The sequence below is a fragment of the Phoxinus phoxinus genome (genome assembly GCF_949152265.1).
Source record: "Phoxinus phoxinus genome assembly, chromosome: 12".
In the NCBI taxonomy this organism is placed as follows: Eukaryota; Metazoa; Chordata; class Actinopteri; order Cypriniformes; family Leuciscidae; genus Phoxinus; species Phoxinus phoxinus.
Genome location: NC_136887.1, coordinates 19502170 through 19526265, shown reverse-complemented (window position 1 = coordinate 19526265; position 24096 = coordinate 19502170). Strand labels below are relative to the sequence as shown.

The 24096-nt window shown below is 39.0% G+C and overlaps 1 protein-coding gene across 3 annotated transcripts in view; it reads left to right on the top strand.

The window, feature by feature from the left end:
* Window positions 1-24096, top strand: part of atp11c (ATPase phospholipid transporting 11C (ATP11C blood group)) — a 56200-nt gene that overhangs the window by 13329 nt on the left and 18775 nt on the right. For all 3 annotated transcript variants that reach the window (XM_079629841.1, XM_079629840.1, XM_079629842.1), the window contains exons 2-6: window positions 11561-11680; window positions 13542-13631; window positions 20719-20799; window positions 22150-22257; window positions 23932-24060. In XM_079629841.1, the coding sequence (XP_079485967.1) occupies window positions 11561-11680; window positions 13542-13631; window positions 20719-20799; window positions 22150-22257; window positions 23932-24060 (528 nt within the window). The remainder of the gene's footprint in view (window positions 1-11560; window positions 11681-13541; window positions 13632-20718; window positions 20800-22149; window positions 22258-23931; window positions 24061-24096) is intronic.

The following is a 24096-nucleotide window of genomic DNA, read 5'->3' as shown; positions in this document are numbered from 1 at the left end:
TGATGTCGAAATAATCTGGGTTTTGTTTCGATTTGTGGGAACCTCGGCACTCCTTGCATAACTATGGCAAAACTGTAGCCAGATAGCTTGATTTCTTTGGCTTTAAGCTTGTTGAATGTTTTGCTGCACCACTATTGTAAAGCACAGTGAGTGCTGCTGCCCACAACTTTCATAACATTTCAGACACACAGGGATCATAATTGGACATGTTTCTATACACTTTTTGATGTTTACTTTTTTTCTGTGTCAAAAACGTGTGTGACTTTCTTATTGTGCAAGGCAGGCCCACTCATTTGGTGCAAATTTGGCTGTCATAATATTTTGAACTTCTCAGCTTGATAATTATTTGATAATATTAACTGTATAATTTACACCTTTAACACATAATTTTTTTATAATTAATATTTTTAAGTGGTTTTAAAATCAGTATGTAAAACAATTAATTTAAATGTTTGGCACAATTTTTTGTATAACTGCTTTGAAACAATGTATTATGAAGAGTGTTTATACGTACATTTGAAATTGGATTTGTGAACCCGGTATTGATCGTTATGACTGATTTTGTTGATTTTAGAAGTTGACCCGTTAGGGTCTCTAAAAGCATCCCCTTTTGCTCAACTTCGCATCAGGTTATGAGCTGAGTGCAGTGAGTGGGTGTTGTATGTTTTAAGACAGCCTTTATAAAGCCCCTTACACTACTTCAAGTCTCTAAAACTGAGCAGTTATTTTAAGCGCTCGGTCCTTTTCTTTTCCCCCCATCAGTGCTCTTAGTTGGGTCCCTTTTCAGTGTAGCAACAGTCTTGTTCCTCTGGCAACCAATCTCTCTCAATGTTTGGCCGCTCAGACGAAGCATCCTTGCATATTCGAGTATGCAAATTAATATGCAAAGTCAGTAGTAGACCATTTGTTTTGCCATTCGTTTGTGGTTGTGGGCCGGACACATGCAGCGTCTCATCAGCGCCGGGCCACGAGATCTCCTCTGACATCCACTTTCAGGAGTATTTAGAAGCTCATTGTTCACGCAGTCATTCACACTCGACTTGAGTCTGTTCGTCTGCTCTCAGTCTGTCACTGTCACTTTGATGCCCTGTCTTCTTGCCCTATTTTCTTACTAGATTGCCTGCTACTCTGAATGTCAGCGGTGCAATATCACTGTGGATATAAACCACTTTATTTGTCGCCGCTTTCATCTGCTTGTCTCGTGTTGTTGTGTAATGCAGGGAATCAGGTTCATATAGGTTTCCGGAAGGGTGTAGAGACTGGGCATTGATGGACGATTAAGGGCTGTGTCTTTCTACATAGCTGCTGAGCCCATTTGAAATGCAAAGCATGCGTTCACTCAAGAATAAGAATGAGGAAGTGCATTGTATGGAAATACCCTGTGCAGGGAACCAAATTCTTGCCTTGTCATTGTCACCATCAGTAGGACACAAAATTAGACCTGTTTTTTTGTTTACATTGCTTACAAAAGTATTCACAAGCCCTTCAGGGCCTTCTTACGAGAGGCCTCCAAAGAGGGATGTTATGTGTTATGATGCATTTGATTTCACACCAAAAAGTGCAGTGTTTGGCCAAAAAGCCCAATTGTGGTCTCATCAGACCATAGAAACTTCCTCTAGTTGTTTTCAGATGTCCCATGTGCCTTCTGGCACATTGTAGTAGGGGAGATGTCATATGACATGTCACTGGTGGAGTGTCCGCACAGCAGTTTTCTCTCCAGTCTGAAACTTGTAAATCGTTGGCCTCTTGGTTTCTTCACTTTTCAAGGACGGCCTGCTTTCGGTAGATTTACAGCTGTGCTGCTGTACTCTTTCCATTACTTAATTATTAATTTAACTCAGAGGGTGTCCAAACTGCAGCACGCCGCCTGTTCCGACGTGGCCTGGAGGATGTTTTAAAAATAGAACAGAATTTGGCCCATTATTGTGAAATTATATGAAATTCTGAACACATGGGATTATCTGTCTCATACAGCCAAATCACAACTCTTTCCTCCACTATTACTTTCTCTACGCAGGTGCCATCCACTGGTTGCTTTTCTGAGCCCACTGTGTTTCTGTTCTGTAATAAAAACACATGAGTGTGTATTATTAAAGCACTATAGAAATGGACTTTTAGAGTGTTATACAGTTGTACTTGGAAATGTGAACCTGTTATTGATTGTGAATTGATCTTATTTTGTTGGTTATAGACAAACCTGGGTTCGATTGACGTCAGATTTCAGTTTGTTTGGATGTGTACTCGTGTGTACCTGCGAACCGTACCAGAGTCATTTTAAAATGTGGTATGGTTCTTGTGAACTCTACGGTTTGCTGCTGATATGAAGGCAGTCATACTAAATCACAGAAGAGAACCGCTATTGATGACAAATGTGTTTGAAAAAACTGTGTGTTCTCACTCACTTTCCTGACAAGCGTAACGGGGACACTGCAAGCAGAGAGAATGTATATCTAATTTCTGCTCGCCTTCAGCAGAAATGGACTCCTGCGGTCTTTAGAACATTTGGAGTACATTCGTGGCAGATAGATGCAAGTGGCGTTACGTGCTGACACTTGGAAAACAAAACTAACGGTTTAAAAATCCCCAAAATAAAAGTGAGGTGGGCAACACTATGCATTTTGCCGCCTTCTCCTGCATTGTCGTTACCAAGCAACAGGAGAAAACAGCTGTTGCTTTGATGCAAACGCTCCTCAGTTCGGACCCAGATAATATAATGTGAACACAATCCATCGCGAGTAGAGGGATGGGAAGCAATTAAACTCCTGTTCGGACCAGGTAATCAAACCAAATGTGAAAAGAACCCCTTACTTGTACTACTGTTCAAAAGTTTGTCAGAATGTTTTTGAAAGAAGTCTTGCTCAAGTTATAGCCTACTCACCAAGGCTGCATTTATTTGATCAGAAATACAGTAAACTTAGTAATAGATGGTTGCTAGGTAGTTGGTTACTGACCCCAAGTCTAGTAGAGCCCACCGTCTTACTCCTTCAGTGTAAATATGTGGAATGTTTTTTTTTAATTATTCGCCAGGCAAAAAACAATCATAAAGTAATAGAACACCCGCACAGTTTGAGGTATCATTTATGTCTAATATTTGCTGGAGTTTAATACTTAGAAGTTCAAATCCCTATGTATTAGCAGTCGTAGTAGTGATGCTTGCCTTAGCAAGCGCTGCTAATTATAAATGTAACAAGCCTTCGTACCAAACACAGAGATAAATAGATATGATTTACACAGCAATCAATTGTTAATTCAGCTGTTATTGCATGCACAGCAGTGTGGTGGATAAAGGTCACGCTATCACTCTTTCATCTTTCAATCCACTCTTTATTTACTGCTGAGAAACACAACGCGAGGTGCAACAGCTTAGGGTTCAGGTAGTGTATTTTTAAAGTGATATATCATAGACCATTTCCCATCCCATTGCTCAACAGCGATGCGATCAATCGTTTGCTGAGAGAGTTACTCCATCACAAGCTGACTCTGTGTTTTTCTGCAACTTTAAAACGTTTCATCAGAATATTCATTACAGTTCCAGGTGCCTGGGCGGCAGGAGCAGCTCAGCTTGGCAATTTTGTCAGGACGCCTCATTTATTTTACCTGAAAATAAAATTTAAAGCTTTAAAAGCAAAAATAGGCATGGTAATCATTAGCCATGACTGTGCAATCTGTTGTTTGTCCATTTATCAAAGGTAGCTATTTAAAAAAAAACACAAGCACAGGATGTGACCGTGGTTAAAAGGGGCATATCAGACAAATCTTTTAACGCGTTCTCATGTTTGTTAGCTGTTAAATGTTAAGAATAGTTTACTTTAAACACTTTGTTGTTGTTGTTGTTTAGTCACCTGAATATTCTTGCCTCCTTTGATTGAAAGGGAAAGTTCATCCAAAAATCTTTATCTATTTACCCGTATGTCTTTCCAAACCCATTTATTGTATTTTTTTTCTTTCTGTTGAACATACAATCATTTTTTTAAAGAATCTTTTGCTTGATATCTTAGAACAGGGGTACCCAGTCCTGTTCTACCCTGGAGATCTAGGCTGCTACTTGCGTATTTCAGCTGCAACCCTGATCAAACACGCATATCTGTAATAATTATGAAGTGTTCCTGAAGATCTTAAGGGGGTGCTATTTTGCTTTTTCAACTTTAGTTAGTGTGTAATGTTGCTGTTTGAGCATAAAAATATCTGCAAGGTTACAAAGCTCAAAGTCAACTCTAAAGGGAGATATTTTATTTAACAGAACTCCCTTTTCAAGAACTACAGCGAACAGCTCATTTGGACTACAGCACGATTTTTCCGGATCTTATGAAGTCACAATAGTACTCATTTAGATAATCTATTTAACAATTTAAATGTAAATATTGACAGAATTTTCATTTTTTTGTGTGGAACTACTCTTAAGGTGGAGTAGGCATTTGCCCACCGTCATGGCACACTTCTTCTTTCTTCTGATTTGAGTGTTGGTCTCAAACACGTGGTGGGCTGTCTGCATCTGAGTAAGTGGTCTGCAGCTGTAACGCTGGCACAGACTGAATGCTGCTTTATGTTTCCATTGAAATCACAGCACTCTCAACTGCTGTGCTTGTGTGTTTATTTGAAACCGTGTAAACATGATGTCTTTAAAGTCTAATTTGATATAGTAATGATACGGTTTACTCAATTCCCCAACGTCGTGTTTATTCAATGGCAGCTGTGTTGGGTCTCAATTGAGCAAACAGTGTTTGTAATATTGATCCTTCATTCCTTTAGACAGTAGGGGAGAGTGGGGTAAACTGTGCCACATTTCATTGATTTGACCTCTAGTCAAGGAGAAAAGAGTGCCTCAGATTCTTTAATGAAATTTTTTGTTGACGAGACCAATGTAGCCTATTTCCTGTATTTTAGAGCAAAGCTCACTGTTAGTTGAGCCACTGGCACACTTTACTCCACAGCTCAGCACTATTTTGGAAATAAATGTTTAATTTATTAAAATTAATAATTTACATTTACTTGTTTGTATGTATGCATGTTTTTGTGTGTGTATGTATATATATGTGTGTGTATGTATGTATATATATATATATATATATATATATATATAAAATAAATGGCATTCTTATTTTAGTTTTGTCAACCCATATATTAAACTTGGTTTGATAAAACTCATTTTATTTTTATTTAACATACAAATATTTTTAATTTTTCTAATGTTCCTCTCACAATCATAGACAGTTATATATGATAGACCTTAATAAATGGTTGTGTGACAAAAAATGGTGTACATTATGATGGATTAAAGGGATAACACGGTTTATCCACTGACACATTTTACCCCACTCTCCCTATAGGCTAATGTGTTCTTGGAAGCAAGAGTTTACTAAACTGGTGCACTCCAACTATGCATTTGTTTTGTTTTTTTTTGCTCCGCATTTGTAGTGGCTCTTTTCAGGTCTGTCCGAGGTCACACCCTGTGGAAAAGATAATTCCATCATTTCTCACTTTCCTTTCTTACATTAGCGCCTCCATTGTTTGGCCTTGAGTAAGCGGTTGTGAAAAGAGTTTCACCAGCGTGTACCATTTCAAAAATGAAACGGGGCCCTATATTCTGACCCTCATTATGTTTAACACTGAACTGCCTTCAAAATCAATGGCAGTTCAATGGCAGTCTTCTTATCTCTCCTGCCCCCCGTTTTTCCCTCCTTACACTGTTTTTCTATGTGCACCGTTGTTTCTTTTTGTCTGTGATTTGTATTCTCTTAACTATCTATGTCTGTTTTGTCAATGTTCCAGAATTATGTAGCTGTGGCGTTCTTTCTGTTGTTGAGTAACTACGATTTATACTGAGGCCGGCCTGTCAGTGTTTGCGTAGTGGGTAACCTTGAGAAAGCTCTGTAACGTTGATCTTGCGGTTAATGACTCCCAATGAGAGCGACACGAGAGAAGATGAGCAAGATTAGTTTAAAACACAGGTTCACTGACCTGCACTTTTAACCCCGCAGAGAAATCGATCACTGTCAGAACTGAACTTCACACTTTTCCCCTCTGTATTCAGTTTCCTGAAAACAGTTTTCAGGAAAACTAGTTATTCTATAGTGTTGTGATAGGTTTGAGATTAACTTTTTGTTGGTTTCACGAGAACTAGTGATGGAATTTAAAGTGTAAACGGTGTAAACCGTGGCATAAATGCTTTTACACAGCAAAATTTGGATGTATTCTCAAATGATTATTACTGGTAGCTCAACGCAGACAAAGTTTTACAATATGCGGAATTTTCCGATACTATCATGTAATACTAACTTTGACATCACTAATCAGAATATTGCAAAAATCCTCAAAAAGTAGACTAAACAGTTTTTCAGCAGTTAATAATCAGTCAGCACAATGTCAAATAGTGACCAAAATGTCAGCAATTAATGCCTGCAGATGTGGATATTGTGGCAGCAACCGCTTCCCTAACTGCTGTAAAGGTGGACTTGTTAGGATTTGGAAAGTCATGGCGGTGAACAAAATTCACAGAGCAGCCTTAAATCAGCTGTGTAAAGATGCCTTAAAGGCCTTGTTGCTTGATTTGTCAGAGACTGAGGAGCCAGTTCACTCAACCGTTGCCTTTGTCTTATTCATATACCATATGTGGTGGTAAAGTGCTACACCATAAATTTTTAAAAAGTTATTGTCATTATTTCCGGGGAAACGCATCTCCTTTTGAGTACAAATGAGGCTCATAATAGAATTGAATAGAAGTGCAGATTCATAATGTCACCATTTGTCACTGTTTGGTTGGGTGAAAAGAATGATATTAAAGTATCTTTCATTGAATGTTATTAGAGAGAATGATGTAAAATACAACAACAACAAAAAAACTGACAACATCATTATAATGTGTTGTCTTCACAATAGCCTGGCCAGTTTAGTCTGAATGTTTGTTTTTTTGTGAATTTATTCATTCAAAGGTTATTAATCTGTCTCAAACTCAAGTTATCCACGAGTTACTCATGAGTTTATGTAAACTCAAGCTCGTGAGTGGGGTGGTTTTTCAAATCATGAATATATAGAATATAGAAGTGCAGATTTGTGTCAGCATTTGCTTGGATAAAGGCAGTTTAATGTACAATGTGTCTTCCCAATAGCCTGACCAGTGTAGTCTGATTCTTTTTAGTGTTTCAGATAATACATGTATGAATCTGTCTCAAACTTATAAGTTATCAGTTTTTCTGCAATATGAAGATCATGAGAGTCATGAAAAGCGAGGAAAATTAATTGAAACTTTAACCGAATCACGTAGGAACTGGAATTATTATATATAAACCGTATCTGAATCAGATTTGATACTTTCTAGTAAATGGAGGCTGTGTGATCATGGACTTTTTGTCTTTTAAAATTCCCTGTCTCAATCCTTCCACATGCTTTCTTTCAGCCTTTGTCTGGCCATGTTTTTATGACGCCATTTCCCTGAAAAAGCCTTTTTTTGTGTCATTACCATCAGCAAAATTCCTTCAGGTGCTAAACAACACAGACAGCATGAAAATAATCATCATCATCAGTAGAGTCATTCAAGGTGGATTCCCTCCCAAAGGCCCTTTTCCCTTCTTCCTAACCATTTGCCAGACTGTGGCTGATGTATAACTAATGAAATGAAGAGACTGTATCTGAGCAAGCATCTAACCTAAAGTGCCTCACTGAATCATTCACTTTTACGTAGCAGTTTGACCTTTCTGTGAAACGCTGAAACGGCAGCCCTCACACACAAGCATCGTCACAGCTCTGATAACCTTATAATTCTATTTAGATGTTACACAGGTCCGTGTGCTTTCTTTTCCGAGGCCCTGGGCTGTGTTCCTTTACACCGGGTGGCATTTGGAGGTGGATTCAATCCCCTGAGTTTTGGAACCTGTGCCATTTCCTCTCTCCTCACACCTGCCCCTCCCCTCTCCGTTTAGACCAGCCTGCTTCATCCGGGACCGGTAACGCACCGCATGCCACGCTGATGTGTGAAGAGCCGTCACGCTTCACAAAAACTTACGTAATCCCAGGCTCTTCCTGACCGGAGAGCCAGAATACACACATTGCGCCGCCACGTACGTTTTCAGAAGCCGCCGAATCGAGGGCAGATCCAGTGGGAGACGAGAAGATGATGCAGATGAAAGGAGGAGAAACAGTCGTTGACTGTTTTAAATAGACGTCTCCTCTGACTCAGAGCACGGATGTGCATGAGAGCGGCTTGCATGCTGAAGATTTGCATCTAGTTTGCAGTAGATACGCACAAGCCTCTTGTTCCTCGAGGCCCCTGAGTGAGGGACGTGAGTTATCGCTTACCACTGACGCATACTGATGCTCTTTGTTTGAGTTCTCAGGTGATGAATACACTGATGTGAGCGATTCAGGCAGATATGCTAGAGCACAGGATCAGTGTGTTATCTGATACATGCCGTTAAGTCCTGTCGCCGAGTTGCTGAACATGTCCGGACAGGCTGTGACAGCACTTAGCCTGTGGCATGATGCCGACCATACCTCTACCTGAGGGGGCAGAGGTGTGGGACAGATGACCTGACCTGACCACAACGATGGAGCTCCACACACACACACACATATTCTCAGCCTGTGGCTCGCATTAAACCCTCTCATTCTGTCTCTCAATGCGTTCTAAATTATTCACACCAACATTTATAGTGCTGCTGCTTGCACTGTCCCGGGAAACACTGGGAGGGGGGAGGTGAGAAAGAGTGGGCGGTGGGTGTGGTTGAAGTGTGATGCTGAGATGTGATGGCCGTGTGTGTTGTTGTCTTCATCGAAAACCTCAGAGACAGAAATGGCAGTGTTGGGGTGTGACTAACTAAATGTAGATTTTAGAAAAAGCAACTGTCCTATCTTTCATGTGTTGCAATGGAAAGTCTAGATTTATTCTAGTGAATCGGTTTGTCCTGAACCGTTCTCATGTATAGAACTGGTTTGTGAATCATTTTATATGTAGAACTTGAATTCATTGCAGTGAATTGAGTTCTAAAGGGTCTTCTCTCTTTCCATGTTGCTTTGGAAAGTCCAATTCAAGTGAATCTGTTTTTTCTAACGCAAATGAAATCTGTGAATCTAGTCGAAAACAGTTTTCCACTCAGTTATATAGATTAGGGCATGTTCTAATTTTAAAGCTGCATCTTAATTGAATGATGTCAAATGTGTTGTCACCCTTATTGAGATTTTTAGCTTTTTCGTTTGTTCATTCATTTAAAAAAAAAAAAAAAAAAAAAACTCATTGTTTTTGCGGCAGAAAGATTAGCCTCTGATTAAATTAAATAACATCATCTGGTAGGTTGTATTTTAAAAAGGTATTCCCATTTTGAGTACCTTTAAATCCAGTTAGCTACTTTTTTCTGTAGCTTAGCAGTGTAGAGTTTCCTGGCTGTCCGTCACCGTGTGTGCTTTGTGCCAACGTTTCCTCCGGCAATCCAATGCTTACACAGCTCAGAGTCAACTTGTTGCCCTTTTCATGCTACAAGAATGTCCCGGGTCACGAACTTGACCACAGAGGAAACACAGACCTGTTTCAGTGTTTCCTAGCCAATTTTTCAGTGGGCGGGCTCTGCCATACACCTCTGTCCTAAGTACATGCTAAACAAAACATGCTATTGTATTACTCATTTTGATGTTTAGTATGATAGTTTAGTTAAAAATAATGGGATATTATTACATAAAACAAAAAATAAGTATCTTTAACTGTTCTCACACAAACTTCCTGTCAGTACGTGATTCAAATGACAATTTAATAAGTTTGATGGATAGTTTCAAATTGTTTCTGATAACTAGTTTTGTATGTCTTGTTAGATTTGTGAGAAACCTCTGAAGTTTTTTTGTGAGTCGTGACCAAACTATATTGGTCTGTCCTGTTAATTATTATTATTTTTTCAGGGCAACTCAAAAGAAAGACATGCTGTCTGTTTATTATTGTTATATTATTTTGCGGTACCCACTCTTTTTGTCTCATTACATTCTGCTCAGACTTCAAACTCCCAACTCAGGTAAAAAACATGATTTCTTTTGCTGTGATGCTGTAGATTCAGCATCTTCGAATTGTCTCTGCTGAATAGCAGTGTAGGAAAAACTGTTCTGTTCATTAACTACTTCTGAATACTCACCTCAGCTACTCCCTTTCTGTTTTTCACACAACAATACCCAAACACTCCCAGTGCTGTGGAAGAATAACCACATTCTTACAATGCAATGCAAGGCAAGTTTATTTGTATAGCACATTTCGTACACCATGGTAATTCAAAGTGCTTTACATAGAATAAATTAAAATAATCAAAAGAAATAAGAATAATTAAAAAGCTGGTTCCAGCTGTGGCTGGCATAGTTGCTAAAAGCAGACTCGCCACGCTTAGAGTGAACCCTTGGTATTTCTAGCTGATGTGATCCTAATGATCTGAGAGATCTGTTGGGTTTATATTCAGTGAGCATATCTGCAATATATTGAGGTCCTAGGCCATTGAATGATTTATATACCAGTAATTATACTTTGGCTCCCAGTTACATTTAGGATTGATTTTAGTGTAAAGACATGAGGACTGGTGTGATATGTTAATATTTTCTGCGCAGAATCCTGGCAGCAGCGTTTTGAATGAGCTACAACTGTCTTAAAGGATTAGTTCACTTTTAAAGTGAAAATTCTGTCATCATGTACTCACCCTTAAGTTGTTTCAAACCTGTATGAATTTCTTTCCTCTGCTGAACACAAAGGAAGATATTTAGAAGAATGTCAGTAACCAGACAGTTTTTGGTTCCCATTGACTTCCATAGTAGGAAAAAAATATACTATGGAAGTCAATGGGAACCAAAAACTGTCTGGTTACTGACATTCTTCTAAATATCTTCCTTTGACTGCCATCTTGCTATGTAGTAAAAGACAAAATATATATAAATTGTGTAATTGCTTTCAACTGTCATATAACAAACTTGTCCAGTCTCAGGAGCTTGATCACTCGTCCACTTGCGGATTGACCCACCTGACCTTTGTTATACTTGGCTGCGTTTCTTAGTAAATTTGGAGCTCTACTCCAAAGCTCGCTCTGCAAAGCTTTGCAAACGTGTTTATTGTTTGTTTTTTTGTAGTTAGGGGTCGTTTTTATTTTTTCCTCTATTTTAATCTCAATAATTTTGCTAGTATTTTAATTGGCCCTGCCACAAAAACATATTTTTGCATTAGAAAATATTTATATATATAAATTATTTTATATGTACAAAATTTTTACTAAAGGAACAATATGCAAACTAATAATTAAAATTATGACACCATGAAAGCTACTTATATATGCAAAAACATTTTTGGAACACTGTGGCATCCGGTGCATGCAGTGTTACCACTACAGAATATTACCTTGGCGACATTTTAAATGAGACTATTTCACAACTCTAGCAACACCATGCTGAGTAGCAAAAATAATGACTGTTTTCAAACAAGCGCTTCCTGTTCGACATTGGTCAGAATTTTGCCATTGCTTTCAGCTGATGTTGCTGTGTCAGACTTTTAACTGTTAATCATGTAAATGACCTCTCTCTCTCTTTCTTCCTGTTTCCCCATGTGTCTCTGTAGTGTGGAGGAGATGAGAATCGAGTGGACAGCAGGACAATCTATATAGGACGTCGGCCATGTTTGGAAACCGAGGTCTTCATCCCTTCCAAATTCTGTGACAACAGGATTGTGTCCTCCAAGGTAACTTCTGGTATTTGTTATATCACACCTTTTCACGAATATGAAAGCACGAGCCGGGCTGTACTTAAGCTCGCCGCAGTGTAATCAGATTTTACAGGATAACAGCATTAGGGGTTTTGTCCCCTACAAGAGCCTGTTTGTAATTTTCTTTAGCCCGTAATTAGCAAGTGTTGTTTAATGCCATGGCAACTGCAGCGCAGCGTTAACACATGAGATGCGTGGTAACAGCAGCATGTTGAGAGTATGGCTGGAGCATGATTCTCTCGAGCCCTGGTGTTCAGCCACCTGTTCCTCCAGGTGTGAAGAGACTGTTGGAACCCCCTACTGCGTCTGGGACCAGACTACATTCTTTCCATTTTCTCTTTTTTCCCTCTCTATTCTTTCATCATTCGCTATTCACAAACTGCAGTAAATCTCACTGCCTCCTTCCACCCAATGAAACACCCTAATTTGCCTGTCAGAGCAGCGCTTGAGATCCGGCTGATAAATACATACTTGCAATTAAAGTTCAAGTGTTCAGGGTGGTTGACTCTGCAATCCCCCCCCCCCCCCCCTTAATCTTGTGGGACTTCCTGAATCTCCTCATTCAGTCGATAGATGAGGAGTGTTTTAAGATACGAAAGGAAGAAACGAGGGAGTAAGAAGTAATAGATTTATCAGACCTGTGGCCGAGTTGTGGTGTACGGTGATCAATTTTTCTCTGGCACGAGACTCTAAACACACTTTAATTACCTGCACTGCAATGTTTAAACTTCTCTATGCATCTGCTTTGCATCTTCACACTCTTACTCCCTTGGATCCAGTTTTTCCTTTAAAAGAGGTCCAGACCTGCCACATGTTCTCGGGTTCACCTCAGTATAACATCTGCTCTGTTAGAAACGATGGTGTATTCCCTTTTATCTTATTGCAGGTGCCTCAATCTGCCCTTCCTCACTTTCCTCACTCTTGGCGATCCATTATTTAGCATTCATGGCTATATTAGTTGGGAATAGCTGTCCACATTCCAGTTATTTTTCTGTCTCTCTATCTCTGTCTCCCCTTCCAAATTCAAGCAGATATTCACTTAAATTTTAATGTATACAATTTTTAAAAATCATATTTAATTTTTTACTCTAAAAAGTTTAAATAAAATGGTTCACAAAACCAAAATCTAAAACACTTTCTTATATATGCTCATTAGATTCGGCCTTAAATTTGACGTTAAGTATTAACGTCAAATTTAGCTAGTGCAATTCTGCTGTTGTGTCTATTTCTAAAAAGAGAAGTGGAGAAATTGCGAGACACCTTCAAACGGATCAGGTGGCAGGTTCCCCTTTCCGGGGTTCCAGGCGACGAGTCGTTAATCCAAATCAATGTAATACCTGCTGGCCCAGAGAGCTGCTGCCCGGTCACACACATCAGAGAGCTCTGGAGCTATTGAAGTCGTCTCAGCTCCCTCTCCTAGAAAAGCACAAACATTGGAGCTGATGAATATTGAATGCATTTAATCCTTCCTCCAGCTTTTCATCAGGATGTAGGTTTACAATCACATGGCTGTAAAGGAATGGTTCACCTAAAAATACAAATTCTGTATTATTTTGCAGTGTCCTTGCTGCATTTCCATATAATGAAAGTGAAGGAGGACTGGGACTGATAAGCTAAACAAATGACAAAATAGCACTATTCCTGAAGTCTTCTGAAGCCAAACAATGACTTGTGTGAAGATGATTAAATGATGGCTCAGTTTTCATTTTTGGGGAAAATAACCCTTTAAAACATTTTTTTTCTTTCTTTTTTTACTTCAAATGACTATTGTAATTGATTGACATCATGTTGTTTTTTAACTTGTTACATTTAATTTTGTTTTTTCTCACTTCCTCAGTACACCGTTTGGAACTTCCTGCCAAAGAACCTATTCGAGCAGTTTAGAAGAATTGCTAATTTTTACTTCCTCATCATATTCTTGGTGCAGGTAAGTGAGCCCATTTGATCAGTCATAAGCGTTTGCCATCCCTAGAGAAACATACTGTGTGTGTGTGTGAGAGAGGATACGAGTGTGTTTATGTGTGACTCATAGCCTGTCTGCTTCTGCTCCATGCTGATCTGATGTCACTGGACCTGTGATAATGGCAGAGAGTGAGACAGAGACGGGGAAGCCTCCGCTCCATAAAAGCACATGAAGATGACCTTAGTTAAACTAGAGAGTGGAACCGTATAAACAGCTGATGCCGTTTAAGTGTGTGTATTTAAAGGGTAATGGTGGATTGATAAAGAGCATATGGTCTTGTTGCTGTCAGGTGCACGATGAGTGAGAAATGAAACGCACGGTTTGACACCTGGTTTGGCAGCTGATTTTGTGTGTGTGAGATTGATGTATGGGGTGATGAATGTATCCAAAACCTGCGAATGATGCGTTCTCAGGCATTATATGGAGATATGTTGACACAAAAGACTTTTATAGTACCGTTCAAAAGTTTGGGCTCAGTAAGATTTTTTTTTTAAAATGCTTTTGAAAGAAGCCTCTCATGCTCACCAAGGCTGCATTTATTTGACCAAAAATACAGTAAAAATGTTAATATTATGAAATATTATTAAAATTTTAAATTACTCTTTTATATTTGAATATATTTAAAGATATAATTTACTCCTGTGATGCAAAGTTGAATTTTCAGTCGCATGATCCTTCAAAAATCACTCTAATATGGTGTTTTTTTGCTCAAGAAACATGTATTATCAATATTGAATATTTTTGTGGAAACTGTGAATTTTTTTAGGATTCTTTGACGAATAGAAAGTTAAAAAGAACAGCATTTATTTGAAATAGAAAATGAACATTTAAAATGGTTCTTTACTGTCACTTTTGATCAATTTAATGCATCCTTTCTGAATAAGTATTATTAATTTTTAGTCATACTGAGCCGGCCAAATGTTTGAAAGAATACTACAGAAAACCTATGTTACCCGAGTTAAACTGAATGTGATTAGATGGGACTATGCACTGCAAAATGGAAAAGGACTTTGTAAATATAAACAGACTTCGACTTCAAACTCGACCATTATGGTCTTTCTCGAGAATGTATTAAGCTTATAAGCCAATTATTTTGATGAATCAAAATCAGTCGCATTAATTAGCAGTTCTTTGAAAATATATGAAAAAACCTCTGACAGATCAGTTAAAAGCAAATTCGTATATAGATCTAAATAAAAAACGATTTGATCCAGTGTTATGAACCAATTTCTCCCTTAACGTAAGGATTCTATATCACATGAATTAAATGTTTTAGATCATCAGATTATGGCGTAATGTGACATCATGGTTTATAAAAGTTACATTCTTCTTACTAAAAGATTGACTAACTAAACAAGGGAGTTTCAGACAGTATATAATAAATGTGCATGCCTCAGTATGTCTTATGTACATCCATGTTGTGCGCGTGTGAGAGTGATCCCCGGGACTTTGCTTGGTTCTGGCATGCCTCTACTAATCCTGCTTTTCTCTTGAGGGGCTCCTTATTCTCTCCGACTAGCTCTCCCCATGCAGCCCACTATTATAACAGCACGAGGGAGACACACACGCGCGCCTGTCACACAAGACCTGCTCTTAAATCACCAGCCTCCAAATAGAACCGCTCTATTCTCCTGAGGCCCATTGCAATCTCACCGTCTTATGCTCATTTCTATCTCTTCATCCTGCCATTTTTCCGTACCACACCCCCTCTCTTTTCCTCATTTCTTTGTTCTCCCCCCTTCTCTCTCTCTCTCTCTCCCTGTCCTGTACGCCTCTGCAGCACAGCACTGCTGACGTCAGCAGCTAGGAAGCCCTCTGTAGTTCTTTTGAGCCACAAATAGACACTGACTGATAAAAAAGCACCAGTATGCTAAAAATAGCACTGCGTGCCTTCGCCGGGGTCCTGATGGGAAAAGAGAGATGGGAGGAGAGGAGAACAGAAGGAGGGGAGGAGTCGAGGGGGATCTGTCTTCCACACGCACATTTTGACACACATTCAGCTGGAATGTTCTAAATACCTGTGTGTGTGTGTGTGTGTGTGTGTGTGTGTGAATGCAGATGAGGGATTGCGCTAACAAAGCAGTCAGTGTTCAGCTGAGTGGAAGTGTGCATAACCGTAAAGAGGAAATTAGCACATAATCTTGAGTAAACGTTAGAGAGAGAGAGAGAAATTAGATGTTTTTTTGTGCATATACTGTTTCTTAGAGCAGATTGATGTGAGAGTAGAAGTACAGCGCTTACAATATGATTCACCAATTCTTTATCAAACTATTCTGGGTTGATCCACAAAAATTCTACATTTTTGTTTAAAATAAGTTATTAATTCTTAGTTAAAAGCATATGCAGGGGAAAACACGACGAGACCAGAACAGGCCAACAGAACAGATCTGTTACCCAATCTTTGAGAAACATGTTCAAACACACACAGGTGGGAGCCTGCAGATGCATTTTACAGCATTTTACATGCATTTTTTAAGCCTTAATAAACGTTATTTTAACGTTACACTTAAATGAGGCCACCCACCAACAATATAAATTCCATGAACTTTATATTTTTGGGGAATTCTTATGCACAGGCTCAGAAAACAAGTCCCACGCTGATTTACAACTGCAGAGTTTAATGTTGCTCTGATGCAGAATTTCATTGACGTAGAATTATGTTTTTGTTTGCAGATAAGAGCAGACATGTTTTAGTATAGCTTTTATGCAAACTTGTCAAAAATGTTGTTAAAAATGAAGATGCCTCGAGAATCATTTAATGAAATCAAACTTTTGGGAATATAGGCCCCACGTATTGGACGTATATTAAAATTATTTTCTCTGGCTATTTTCTTTATTATCAATAAATGCTGCTTATTGTTGATTTACATTGAATTACTATGTTATTAATATATAGTTTATGTAATTTAATTATTATATAATTTAATAAAGTAAATTAACCACAATTAATTTTGTGATTCCAGAATATTCTGTAAGTTTTTCAATAAAAACAATTATTGAGGGGAATTTTTTTTTTTCTCACAGCGTCATTTTAATTTGCAACCAATCTAGTCTCACTAAGGTTTGTGTTTGTATTTAGTAACGCACACGTTGTGTGTCTGCCTCCGTAAGGTGTTTCGCCGGTAACTGATGTGTTCAGCGTTAGCTTTGGGAATTGGCTCCCTCGAGGCGGCGGTTAAATGAATGGTATTTGCGTCTATGCGGTGGAACAAGCGAGGTGGGTCTGGCAGTGATGGGTGGGGGTGTTTTGTGTGAGCGTAAAAACGACGAAGGGGCAGCACTTCATCAGAGAAGTGACTATTTCATTACAGTCGCTGATGAACTGTATCAGTGGCGCTGTCTGTAACTGAGCGATCCAGAGGAATAAACTCCCACTACGCATGCTTTTATGTGTGTGTATTAAAAACTAAAAACAAATGAAAACATAAGAGAGACTGTCCTCAGCTCTTTGGGCCACATCTCTCTTAATATTTTTAATCGAGTGGGAAGTCGCAGTGGGCTCCATCCAGATGGGCCTTATATCAATTTATAAAAATAAAAAAAACGATGTGTGGACCACTGGCTCCCACAACATCCATCACTTGAAGGAACCACAAGCGCATTAGAGCGCTTTCTGCTGACCGAATCCTAGACTCAGCCCTGGCTCCTGGGGGGTCAGTCTCGGAGAGAAAGAAGAAAGAGAGAAGCACGTGTGCCATGAGGGAAACCAGGGGTGGTATTCACAGGGGTCAAGTGCTTCCTTTCGTGTTTTTGGTGTTTTCGTTTCAAAAGTACCTTCCTGAACTGCTCAATTTAAAGGGATAGTTTGCCTCAAAATTTAAATTCTGTCGTTATTTACTCACCCTTATGTTGTTCCAACTACGCTAAATTAATTGATTATGGATAAGCTCCCTTACTATATTCGATGGAAAACCATAGATCTAATGGGACATATAATGTAATTTTACAGTAAAATACAGTTTAAATGGTCAGTTTTAAACCATAAATGATTTCTTGACACTTGACATTGGATGGTTCTACAGTTAAACAATTGTATCTTTTTATTTCTTTTTGTTGTTGTTATCAGTTATGTATATTAGGTTTTTATGTTACCTCTTATGTTGTTAAATGAATATTTATTGCATTATTTGTATTAGCATTGTATCTATTAGTATGTACCTCAGCTTGTGGGAAAGCTAGTTATGATGAACTTTGATTCATCATGTGGCTTTCTCATAACCACTTGTTGTGTGCATTATATAGTTACAAATATATTTTAGTACTTTTGTTATATTAACATCAGTTAATGAAATGTTTTTTTTTACTCTAAATTTCAAGTTAAAACAGAAAATGTTTAAATGTTTTATTCCATACTGTTTTATGTTCTGCATAATAAAGAAATTCATACAAGTTTTTAAATTGAGTGAACTAGGCCTATCCTTTAATGTTGCTTTCTCATGCAGATGTGCCGAGTTGGCAGGAAATGCCCCCTTTCTCTTCTTCCTCTTAAGCCGCGTTTCCACCGCGGGAACTTTCCCCAGGAACTAGGAACTTTGGGCTGGTACTCGGTGTGTTTACACCGCAGGAACCAGGGTCTAAATGAAGTTCCGGGTAAATATTTCCCCCTCAGAAAGTCCCTGCTGGCGAGGTAGTACTTTTTCAAAGTTCAGGAACTTTCGGGGGCGGGACTTGTGTGCTGAACATGCTGATTGGTTGTGTTCACGCCGCATATTGACTGGAGGACTCCACGCAGCATTCTATTTTAACCGGCATTTTTAAAAATCTATTGCGGTTCGTGGCTTCATGCGCGAGAGTTGTCCGTCTGCAAATATGGAATTTAATTATTTTTTTTAAACACAGCTGGACCGACGACGAGGTTACGTATTTGTGTAACAGGAAATTTTCTGCGCGTTCGTCCCAGCCATCTCACATTCATGTCCGCAATACATCACAAACACAACTGCAGCACAATTTTAATCTCCTCCATACTTATTATAAATGTGTCGCTCAAAACTGATTACTGTGCGTCGCAGACTGGGAGCAGCAGACGCGCGCAGTTTATAATCTTCCCGGTACTTTAGACCGCGGTGTAAACGCAGAAAGCAACCGGTCTGGGGCAAAAAAAGTTCCTGGGAAAAAAGTTCCTGGGACAAATTGTTCCGGGTAATTTCGGTGGAAACGCGGCTTTACTGTTCCTGACGGCAGTGCCACTGCTAAACAGCTGTCAGCAGACACCTGGCAACTGAGAGATGTTTAACACTTAATGGGCCACTGTTGAAAGATCTGTGCTCGTGTGAACATGCGTGCACATACATGGCGCTTGTTTCTCATGGTGTTGCATCATGATATTTTAGCATAAGCCGCAGGGCAGAATTTAAAGATGCCTTGTATTTGGGTTAGTCTGCGAGCTCTAACTTGTGGATGTTAAGCAACGGCTTGTGTGTGGGATGAGGAGGGGATGTTGCATGATTGGCCGATCGCAAAGCGGTTTAGATGACGTCTAATGGCCGAGTCCAAAAGTAAAGTGTGTGTGTGGATGTTTCTGATAGGTTGTTTGGGATTATTTGGTCTTAGACTGGGTAAGGGCTGAATGTACTTTGTGGTGTTTGTGTGTTAAGTGTGTGTGATCAGGATGATGGGGATTATTAGCTCTGAGCTGGAGTGCTGCTGGTCTGAGATGGGCTTTCACCTTCTGAAGTCCTGCCGGCTTTACACTCTCTCCCTACAGGAATTTTGGCACCAATATCCCACACACGGCATCTTTGTGTTTGAGCTGTTTTCTGCAGTGGAAATGCCGTTTCTCACTGTGGCGTGTGGTTTTTGCACTGGCTGCTTTCAGCCAGGCCCTGCAGGGTTCCTGTGTGTGTGTGAGAGGGAGACGCAGTGTGTTGCGTGTTGGCCGTAGCTCATTGGACGAACAAAATGTTCACACCTCTGTGGGTATGACTTCATAACCTACCCTATTTTTCTCTTCCATAGGCCTATATACACAAACATAGGGGAAGTATAAATACATGTACACCAAGTGTTTTTTTTTCCTTAAAGAGTGATGTTTGTACTTCCTACTGCGTGACAAACAGCTCGTGTTAAAGATAGACTGGTGTTTACTGTTTTCTGCAATCGGATCTTAATGTTCAATCTCATACTTTCAAGGTTATGATGTGACGCATGCTTTTCCTGTTCAGCTGCATTTTTAAAATACAAACATAAACATCTCATCGCTCTTTCACATCTCTACCTTTAGGGCTTTATTTTTGGACTATTATTCATGCCGGTTTAAAAATCTATCTGTTTCGAGTTCAATACAAGTTAGCCTAAACTCTTTGAACAGTGTCTGTGATTACCAGAGAAAATAAATTAGTCTCAAACGACAGTTTGTTAAATCAAACAAAACCACTAATCTCAAAATGAATATCCATTTTTCATACTGTACTTTTAATTTATTTAGGCGAAATAGTATATCATTTGAATGTTGGCTATTTGTCGGTTATCAACCAAAACATGAAATTATACCTATACTCACCAAGTACTTCTGAATATATACAATTTAATTTATTTCTGCCCAATTTTCAACAGCCATTACTCGCATGATCCTTCAGAAATCGTACTAATGTTGATTTGCTGCTCAAGAAACATTTCTTCTTTCTAGAATAAAACGTTCAAAAGAACAGCATTTATTTGACATGTTGGCATGAGTGACAATTTTCAACTCCTGTCATGACCATTTTTGCAAGATACTCACAAGGAAGAGACATGATACAACTATCCACAAAATATTGTTGATATAGAGACAAATACACCCACAGGAATAGTAGGTAACCGAAAACTAAACGTTTATCCTCCTTGAATGGTAGCTCCACTGCTGAGCGGATGTTTAAATCTGAAATAATACGCATTCTGAACAGGAGAATTGAAATAAGCAACAAAGCGTCGCATTTCTGCTCTCCGAAATATCTTGCCCTATAGATTTCTATAATGAATGTTAATGCAATGCATGAATGTTAATGCAACTTCAAAGTAAAATTATTCTGTAAATATAAATAATGTTATATATGTGTGTCCTTTCTGAAAGGTGATTGTTGATACCCCAACCAGCCCTGTGACCAGTGGTTTACCTTTGTTTTTTGTCATCACAGTGACGGCCATCAAACAGGTTAGTTGAATTATGTTCTGCTTATGCCCCTGTCTGCTCTTTTCATCCTTCTCGAACTCTTTTCTCATTTCTTTCTCTCTTTTTATTCACCTGCCATCTCTCTGGCTATCGCTAAAGCACTTGATGTTTTATAGCCGTGTGTCACTGCTTAAATAATGCCGGCCCCAGCCGGACCCCAAAGTCCATCTCGCACGCACAAAACAAATGATCCGGGGGCTTGTCACAACACAGGGGTCCTCTCACAGCTTTAGATGTATTGTTTTAGGATCAACTTTTTCCACCGGCCTGCCGCAAGCTTTTTAGAATAGCACAATGGAAGGTGGACTTCCTTCCAGATCTCTGTGGCCTCACACTGAGAGGGGCTCAGGCCTTAATTGGGCTTTGAAATAAGATCCCAGGGGGCCCGTGTGACCCCAGCCCACTTTGACTTCAAATGCCTCCACTCTCAGCTCATTCGCACAGTTTCCATTATTAATACAGACCTGTTATATGGAGTAAAAACCAGATTCATTATGTGTGAATTTTACAGAGAATTCAATTTTTTTATAAGGATGCCCCCGACTAAAGTTTTTTCTAGTCGACTAGTAGCAGTTCATTTAATCCATTAGTCGACTAATTGCACGTTTGTATGAATTAAAATACTATAATATATTTTTAATTAATATATATACTGAGGAGAATACTAAACAATAATGAGCTTTTAATAAATATAGGCGTAATAAATATCCAATTCTGCTCTCGAAGCCACGCATTAAGCTTGTTTATTTTCTTTATTTTTATATATTTTATTGTGAGTTTACACAAACAAAAGTACACCCGACTCGAATGAGGTATTACTGTTATCTGTATGACCAAAATTGACTAAGTATTTTAAGTTGGAAAAATGGGAAAAATGCAAGTGATCGCGCCGGCACCTCCATGTCATCCAGTAATCGGAGTATACTTCAACTTCCACACTCCACACAAACTCTTGGATATGCGCCTAATAATAGCACGCATTTATCTAGGTTAACTTTAGAGCGAGCAATCATGTAAAGTTGCTACTTGCATGTTTCAAATGATAAGCCATATTTGAGGTCAACGGATGATAGGCGAACGTTTGGATTTCCTGCCCGACATACGGTAATTACCACAAGGACCCACCGTTTTTTTTCCTCTGCAGCTAACCGTCTGATAACATTTTCAGTTGACTAAGCCTCTTCTAGTCGACTAACGTTTAGTCACTATTAAGGGGCAGCCCTAATTTTTTTCATGTGAGAAATGTATTAGACTGACTCGGTGCTCATTTGACCTTCTTCTGTTTTCACACACACCCAGCATACCGTTCTCACATTCTCGCTATCTCTTCAGGGTTATGAGGACTGGCTGCGGCACAAAGCAGACTACGAGGTGAATAAGTACCCGGTGACGGTGTTAGAGGACGGGCGGTCAGTGAAGAAGGAGAGCGAGAGGATCAAGGTACCTTTCTGTTGCTACACCCTTGCCAAGTTTCTCATATAGCATCCACCGTGGGAACAGGGTGTGGCACGCTGCCATACTTCACGTGTGGAAAAGAAGTATGCCCACTAGGGGCGTTCACAGCTGGGAGTGTTTCCTTGCTCTATATGGAATGGAACAAATGCGCTGTACACTATGAAACCATTAGCGTCGAAGACGTTTGGAAGTGTTTGCTAATACGGCTAGCTAGCTGTTAATTATTTGTTAGATCCAATTTTTGTAACCCATTTTGTAACATACATCACAGTTTAAAAGTCTTGATCAAATAAATGCAACCCTGATGAGCAAAATATACTTATTTCAGCAACATTAAACATTGTTACTATTAACAATCATATTCCCAAACACTCTCATACTGTATTAATACTCCTACACAAGGCTTGACATTAACAGTGGTGTGTAATGCAGTCACTCCTACTAGCCACTTTGGCGGGTTGAATTTTATTTAATATACATTTTCAATTGTAGTCTTTTAAAAAAGAATCTGAAATAATAAACTAAGTGCAATGTAGTGTTGTCAAAAATATAGCTTTTTCTATACATATCGATACTGAAATATCTGAAACTCTTCCGCGGGGGAGACAATACCAGCTGACCGTTCTCGCTCTCTAATCTCTCTGACAGCATGTCCCTTTACCCATTCGTTGAATTTGCTCTGGATAAATATTATTGGTGTTACAGGGCTGGAATTTTGGCGTGGGATTGTGCATATAGAGCATAATTTTTTTCATTCCCAAAGAAAATGTGGAAAACTATTAGCCGCAGTGGTTGCTGAGCAAAAAAGTTAATGTAAGCCCTGCTTCTACAAATTACAAGGAATCACAGAAAAAGATAATCAGAAAAACAGTTACTACTGCCAGCAAGCTTGAGATAGCATTACCGAGCATTGAACACATTTACAAAGACAGAATGGTGAGAAAGGCCAATAACATTGTATGTGATTACATTACACACACCTGTTGGCATCTCATTTTAAGCTACTGCCATCTAGGCGTCGTTTCTGTCTACCCCTTATGACCAAGAACAGATCCAAATTTTATTTTGTACCACAAGCCATAAAAGCCTTAAATCAGTCAAAATAAGCTAGATGTCCAGCTGGCCTGGTCAGACCCAAGGGTTTATAGTGTATAATAGTGTATTGCATTGTATTGTATTTGTTTGTCTCATATGTCTGATGTTCTGTCATGAAGTGCCTTGCGACTGTGCCGCAAACCCAATTGCCCCTCGGGGACAATACATTTATCTATATCTACTACTATTAAGAACAAATATATTCATTATTTTTTTTATTTTATATCACCCATATGGTTTTAGCACTGATTAGACATCAAGTGGCAACCCAGTATGGTACTAAAATTGTTATTCATAAATAAAAGTTTTTTTTCTAATCGAACACTGAAATGTATTAATATTACTATTAACTTTAAGGCCCTGGAAAATGCAAACTTATTAATATGACATAAGACACTTGTGGACGTTGCTGTGTTTTAGTATTTGCATTACATTTTAAAATTCAATCTTTTTATTTAGTTATTTGCATGTTGAATCTGAAAAAAAATCTGCAACCCACCTGTTAAAGAAGCAGAATCTTTGGTTGTGTCTAAAACTGAGTGTTGTGTGTGTGTTTCTGCTCAGGTGGGCGATGTGGTTGAAGTGGTGGAGGACGAGATCTTTCCCTGTGACCTGATACTTTTGCAGTCCTCTCGAGAAGATGACACTTGTTTTGTCACCACAGCCAGCCTGGATGGAGAATCCAACCATAAAGTGAGCTTTTGCACCTCTTACTAAGTAACCACATGG